Raw genomic sequence first — 7,748 nt, 5'->3', positions numbered from 1 at the left:
TTTTTGTGCATCTCCCCTAACTTCATATCAGCTGGATGCTTCACTCTCAGCTCTAGCCCTCTGTTGCTATGTCCTTGTCCATGGGCTCAGGTGTCCCCAGGTCTCACCACACTTTGGACTAACCAGCCCTTCCTCTTCTCTCTCTCATCTCCATGTCAGTGGGATTCTGTGGAATCTGGTTGAACTCAGCCCATTTCTTCATTGCTGCCTTTCCCCTCTTCCACTCACCAGTAGACCAATGTGGTTGTCAGCAAGTCTACATGCCTGCTCCTGTGTTCCCTTTGAGTTTCAGTCTTAGAGGGAGGTCAGGGTAATACACTTTTATAGGCTATTCTTACCAGGATTCAATCGTTTTCCTTAAACAAATGCTTTCTAGATTGTTGCAAGTCTTTCACTAATTTTCAGAGTTCTGCAAAAGTTGATTCTGATCACTTTTGCCATGTTTCTCTTCATGACTTTAGTGGAGGAGAGAATTTTCATAGGTACTTCCTCTGCCATTTTTTGCTGACATCTTTGGAGCATTCCTGAGCCCCTTGACAAACTGAGAACTAAACAAGGTGACTACAGAAGTTATTGGGAAGCATATCACTAAACGTAGACCCTTACTCTCAAACACAATCTGTCTCAATATGCATACACAAACAAGTTCCAGCAGCACATTCTAGTCAAGTATGAAGAAAAGACTTTATAAATTCAATTTAAAAACCTGTAGTAAATGTGACTTGGTAATACCAGGCAGTTTTATTCTGTTGTCAGAAAATAATTAATCAACCTGAAATTTCAAGTTAATTCAAATATGCTTTGAATTAAATAAGGCAGACAATGGACAAAGCTTGGGTCTCAACAGAACTCCTCAACATGGAGCACAAAGGTTTTGTTCTTTGTTTTTGTTTTAAAAGTTGTTTGTTTGTTTGTTTGTTTTTAACGGAAGACTATCAAATTCCCCATAATTTAATTACTATTCTTCAATGTTTGTAAAGTACATGAGTAATGATGTTCATGCTTTAAGTCTAGTAGTATACTGTAACAAAACAGGTGTTATTTTTTAATACCCATTTCTAAGTACGGCAGTTTACACAGCTTCAGAACAAGTCTGCACCTTTAAACACACAGCACTATAGTAGTTTTTGCTATCACATGAAACTTGATGTTTTCAGAACACAAACCTTTGTTAGGGGCAATCATCCATTTTATAATGTGTCATTCGGAAGTTACTAAAATTCACTTTTTCATCAGTAATTTAAGAGTCTTCAATAGACAATTTTATTCTTTATTTGATGATGTTGTTAGGGGGGAGTTTTGTATACTTTTTTTATGAAAAGACAAACAGATGTCAGAAATAACTTCCTGGTATTAAAATTAGTCTTTTTGCATTTTTTTTTTTAAATAAGGTAGACATATATCCTATATACAATCTAACTAAGACAGAATAGGAATTCTGGGGTAACTAACATGGGTAATTATTTTAGTGCTTATGAGTCATAACATACATGTCTCTTCCCCAGTTCCTTCTAGAAATCACTAGTGCTTCAAACTTAGTAAGATCATCATGGCCATCCCACAAAGGTCCCTAGTAAAAGAATAGCTTCTAATCCATATCTATATAGAGACTCTCTGTGCTTACCACCGCAGTCTCTTTCCACTAAATCTACATTTTAAACTCATTCTAGCCAGAGGTATAATTCCCAGCAACCCTTTCTCTCCCAACTTGAATGCATAACCAATTTATAAAAGTATACATGCTGTTTAAACTTGGAGGAGACTTGTGGCAGAAAAAGAATTAGGAGCTTATAGAGAATCTGTAACTTTTGAAGTAAACAAAACAAGAATGCGCTTTTTAGAAGACCAACACACAAACTTACCAATGCTGTATTTGGAACCTTAGTTATAGATAGCAGCCCCTTTACAAATTTTTTTACTGCTTCCCAGAACTCTGTGCTTCCTTTATCATCTATATTCCATGACATCTGCCAAAATTATGAACAATTCCTGGATTCCTTATGGTCCTAAGTTCAACCCCTTACAGCTCAGTTTCAGTCATTCCCTGGCTCATCCAAATAACCTTTTGTTTTTAATGTCTCCCTCAAACCATCTCTTCTAAGTCTTCCACATCTGAGATTTGGTGTTCATCTATCCTCAAGGAATTCACAGACTAACATTAGAAGAACTAGTCAGGAAAGCAAGAAACAATGAAATCTTAGATGTATTATTGTAATTATAAGTACAAGTTGCTTTGGAAGCTAAGCAAAAAGAGCATTCAATTCCAGCTGGGAGAAAAGACTAGAACATTTCTGGAAGAGGATTTTTACACAATATGGCAAATATTCAGTAAAACCTGCAAAAGTGTGAATTTGTATATGGCAGAAATGTGTTGAACACGAAAACTCAAGCTATTTTTTAAAAAAACAAGTGATAGAAAAGTGGTAGTCTGCACCCTGTCAAAGGTGGAAAACTTGCAAGACCAAGAAAAACAGGTAGTTTGGTCAAGTTTCAGCACTCAGTTTTCACTATTTTTTGGAAGAGAATGAAGCTGTAGATAGAGAGATTTGTTTATAGGCTATCCCTGAAATCATGATGATCTACACTACACAAAAGGGCAAAAGGTAGTTAGATCCACTTCAGACTATGTAAAAAAGAAAAATAAAACAAAGTTAACATACTAACACTTACATAGGTATAGGAACTTGACACGGAGGACAAGGTAACGCAGTCTGTATAAATGTTGGCTCAGAAGGCTGTTCCCAAGGAACTGTGGGCTGGTGCTATAAAGAAAATATAGAACAATCTTACATCACATGGATTTATTCATATTGCCATTATAAGAACTAAGAGAATACTTTCATATATCCATCTTTAAAGCAGGTTGGGTTTTTTTGTTTTTTTCTCTCAAGAAAGCAACATATTGTGCTTACTGAAATATTTTATATTATCTTATTCTACCAGAGTGCTCCCCCCCCTTCATATATATTTTGGTATTAAAACTGACACAATTCCAATTTTGAAATGGTAGAAAAAAGACAGTGTAGCATCCTTCACCTTTCATATGCTAAAAGGAGCATAAGAATGCAAATAGTAAATTCTAACTGTACCATTCTTTTGTTCACTCTTGCCTACCCAGAAGCGAGAAGAATGCTTGACACATAGTAAGGGTTCAAAAAATACTTGAACAGGTGAATGAACCTTTGAAGACATAAGGAAATACAAGGGAGCTTCAAAAAGTTTGTGGAAAAATGGAATTAAAAGATAAAATATAACCTCTAATCATAATATATGAAAAAGGACTGCCAAATTAATCTATATCATGATGAGGAAGAGCCTGTCAATCACACTTTATTTGCAAAGATTTGTTTATTCTTCTCTATACAGTGAGCTTCTTAAGACAAAAGCCCAACTCTTACTTACTTAATAGCCAGGTCCTAGCATGGTGCTTGACAGCCATAAAAGTTTGACTGTTGTTTGTTGAACAACTATGTAAAATCAAGAAAAATGACTCAAGGGTTTTTAAAGCAATGCACTCTCTCTTTAATAACATTGTTCCCTTACCCTGCCAGTTTGCTTTATTAATGCTTGATCATGACATGAAGCAGGACACAAGTGACCACATTTCTCCAAAACTTTTTGGCAAGGTTGATGACATGGAGGACAAGAGCCAAAGTGACAGCGATGTTTTTCTTGAGTTGTATGATGACAAGTTGGTGGTCGACTAAATCATAAAGTACAATTTTTTAAATTACTTTTGATCAGTGAACAATTACATCTAATTATCTACTTATATAATCTGATTCCACATAGCATGAGCATACGGTGAATATTAATACTTTTAAACACTAACAAGCTAAATTAAATAAAAACACAGACAATATAAAGATAAGTTTGTAAGCCTCACAGATCTAAGTCTGTACAACACTTCATACTAACCTGCACAGCTCTTTGCATTTGGGTGGTCTGGTGGTACGTTCTCGACCACAGGGCACTGTCACCTTTGTAATGCCACAATTGCACTTAACATCTATAGTTTCTGGACAGGGATAGCAACTGCCTGGGGAAAAAAATCCAAGACTTAAAAAGATGTTTTCTTAACTGCTCAAATGGCCTTCAATAGTAGAATGGATAAATAAGTTGAGTGTAGGCAAATGAGAATAAAGAAATAAAATGAGATTATGAATGAATCTCACATAAAAGAGGTCAGACACAGACTACTTACTACATAACTTACTACTTACTACATAACTCCATTTATATAAAATAATCAAGAAACACTTATCTATATTGTTAGAAATCAAGATGATGGTTACTAAGAACCAGGAGGACCTCAGAAATGCTAGTAATACTGTTTCTGGATCTGAATTCTGGTTATATAGTTATATATGATTTGTGAAAACTCATTACGGTTTGTATACTTTTCTATATGTACACTGTATTTCAATAAAAGGGTTCACATTTTCTTTAAAACATGCCAAAACATCTGTTCTTAATGACAAATTTAATACATATTGCTCATTCAAAGCTACTTAAGGAGAAATGGAGTAAGCCTTTGAAAAATCTAATGACAGCAACACTCTTTTTGGCTCATTCTCACATTCTAGTCAACTAGACTTCTAGATAATTCTCCAATAAGAATAATGTCTCCCTAATGATCTGCTCCTTGGAGGCCAAGATGGCCAAATTTCATCTCTCATACTTCGGACATATTGTCAGGAGGGACCAGTCACTGGAGAAGGATATCATGTTTGGTAAGGTGGAGGGTCAGAGACAAAAAGGAAGACCCCCAACGAGATGGATTGGCCAAGTGGTAGCATCAATGGACTCAAGCGTGGCAACAATAGTGAGGTTGGCCCAGGATCAGGCAGTGTTTCATTCTGCTGTGCATAGGGTCGCTATAAGTCTCTACTGACTTGATGGCACCTAACAACAACAACAACAATGATCTGACATAGGTTATTAACAAGTATAGTCCATTTTCCATAATCCAGAGTTTTTGAAAGACTAAATTTTAAACTCTCATTTGAGGCGAAGATTGCACATAGTTATTTTTGCAGCATTTCAAAAGTAAAAATTATGTGGGTTTCAGTTTTGTACTCCAGTATTATGGGTTGGGTGAAAAGAGTAAGGAAAGAAACCTTTAAAAATAGAGAAATGGGTGATGCAGTTCTCCCCAGGAGATTCTGACACCATCTTAAGGTCTTTTTTCTACTCTAGCTTTCCCAATAATGTACATCCATTAGAAATTTTAAAAGGGATTAGACTCCTCAACTAAGACATGGATACCTAGGTGACAGGCTAAGCACAATATTCAGTAGCAGCTACGCTGACAAGTAACACATGAATGATGAAAAATCGCCTGCCCCAATGCTTCTAAAAACTCAAAATAATCCCATAAAACAATCACAAATGAAGAATTTTGGATAGAGTAAAAAAAAATAGAAGACGAGTCAAAAAACACTAAATGGAAAGAAAACATCTATTGTACAAATTACCAAATTTACATGTTGTGGTGACACAGTATTATCTTAATGGTAATACAAGCTATTTATGACCCACATGATTCAATTGTATTTTGCCTGTTCCAAAAGGATGGCAGAATGTTGCAGTTTTAAAAACTTATAGAGGCATTTAAGTCAGTTCTCATTCAGTATCACATATTAATTTCTGTGCTTATAATTTTTCACTCATCTTCAGCAATTTAAAGAGGAACTAATAAAACATAACCAAAAAGGTTATGGCAAAAAGCCATTCTAAACTACCAACACCCAAAACCAAACCCACTGCCATCAAGATGATTCTGACTCACAACAGCTCTACACAGGGTTTCTGAGACTGTAAGTCTTTACAGGAGCAGACAGTCTCATTTGTATCCCAAGGAGTGGCTGGTGGATTTGAACCACTGACCTTATAGTTAGCAGTCCAGTGTTTATCCTAGAGTGCCACCATGGCTCACTTTTTATTTAAAATTAATTCTTGATAATTTCTCTGAACTATCTTCCTACTGAGGAGCTCTGGTAGTGTAGTGGGTATGAATCGGGCTGTGAACCTCAAGGTCAGAAGTTCGAAACTACCAGCTGTTCCGCAGGAGAAAGATAAGGCATTCTGCTCCCGTAAAGATTTACAACCTCGGAAACCCTGTACAGGGTCGCTATGAGTCGGAACCGACTCCACGGCACATAACAACAACAACAACATCTTCCTACTGATCAACAGAACAGTATAGATGTCTGTACAACATGATAGATAGTAAAACAGATTCAGTGGGAATAGTCTCAAAATGAAAAAACAGCACACAGAAAAAAACTGGCCACAGTTAGAGTGGCCAGTGGGTCAACAACCAAAATTGTTATTATTCCAGTAATTTCAGAACCATAAACACTGATGACCTCGAACTTAAAAGAACTGTAAATCAAAACTGTGCTTATTCGCAACACATAGATTAGTATCCCCTTCCTATTACTTACAGTATAATTTTGATTATAAAGGTATCTAGAACAATGGACAATGGTCTCAAATAATGATGGCTCCATATATCTTATGAAGTCCTAGTGTGGCACTGTAGTATAAGCACTTGGCTGATAACCACAAGGCTGGTGGCTCAAATCCACTCAGAAACCCCATTAGGGATCACTAAGACAGCAACAACAACAATATATCTTATCTAACTGGATTTTATAACTGTTAAGTTTCTCAACAGTATTTTCCACAGACTTTCTATCGGGGGGAAAATTAAGGAACAGTGAACGTCTTTGGGGGTATTTATACTTTTTTTTCCAAAAAGCAAAACAATCTGACAAAAAATTGAAACTAAATCTTATGCAGCCTCCTGATCCAACTAACCAATTTGTAAAAATTAGAGACAGAGAAACACATTGAATAACATCAAAGAGATGTAATCTGAAATAGCCCAAATTTGTGAAACTTTATCAAACAGATGATCAGTATTGTATACCTCACTTACATTAAATAAGAGAGAGAGAGAGAAATGTACACTTAACTGAGGGAACAAGCAAGATGGCGGATCGGGTAGACGTGCAGTGTGTAGCTCCGTTAGCAACAACACTGAGTACCACACCAAGCAGGCTCAGGGGACGAAGCCAGAACTCTGAACCACATATAAAGGAATATTTAGAAGGTTGGAGGGCTTACAGCTAGGGGAATTTGTAGCAGAAGCAAGAAATCCATTGTTTTCTAATGCAAGACGCTTAGCTGCTCCTGGAGCCACCATCTTGGGGGAGACCAAGCAGGGGAAGGAACAGAGCAGCCACAAATGCCTGATAGAACCACAGAGATAAAGGTGTGGACACACTTTTTTTTTGTATTTATTCATTAGTCTCTCGCTGGCTGTGCACCTCCATTCTGATGACTAGAGGGGGTGCTGGAACAAATGGACACCCCACCCCCAGAGGGCTCTACTACGCATGCACACAGATCTCTTCAAAATTTAAAGTGACAGTTTCCACTTAAAACCAAACGGCCCAATAAGGGGAAGTGACGGGAAAACAGCAATGAAGCTGCAAGCTAAGCCCTACAATGTTCAATAGACTCCTGTGAACCCGGGTGGAGACCTGGTGGGCCAGCAGTGTGGCAAGACCTGGGCACTCTTGGGCTCAGAGTCAGTGACATAGCCACAGAGGACTAGAGTAGAGCGTGAAGTGTCCTGCTGATAAGAAGAGAGGGCATATGCACAAGAACACCCACACTTGCAGATAATACCCACTTGACCTGGCTTCAATGACTAGATGATCAGAGCTCAACTAGAA

At 37.2% G+C, this 7,748-nt stretch overlaps 1 protein-coding gene across 1 annotated transcript in view; it reads right to left on the bottom strand.

The window, feature by feature from the left end:
- Positions 1-7,748, bottom strand: part of NFXL1 (nuclear transcription factor, X-box binding-like 1) — an 82,776-nt gene that overhangs the window by 31,456 nt on the left and 43,572 nt on the right. The window contains exons 12-14 of the mRNA XM_006872675.1: positions 3,919-4,039; positions 3,544-3,703; positions 2,671-2,762 (exon numbers count right to left, since the gene is read on the bottom strand). Of these exons, the coding sequence (XP_006872737.1) occupies positions 2,671-2,762; positions 3,544-3,703; positions 3,919-4,039 (373 nt within the window). The remainder of the gene's footprint in view (positions 1-2,670; positions 2,763-3,543; positions 3,704-3,918; positions 4,040-7,748) is intronic.

The sequence above is a fragment of the Chrysochloris asiatica genome, unplaced genomic scaffold (genome assembly GCF_000296735.1).
Source record: "Chrysochloris asiatica unplaced genomic scaffold, ChrAsi1.0 scaffold00209, whole genome shotgun sequence".
Lineage (NCBI taxonomy): Eukaryota > Metazoa > Chordata > Mammalia > Afrosoricida > Chrysochloridae > Chrysochloris > Chrysochloris asiatica.
The sequence above is the reverse complement of the archived record's forward strand: the minus strand, read 5'-3'. Positions and strand labels throughout refer to the sequence as shown.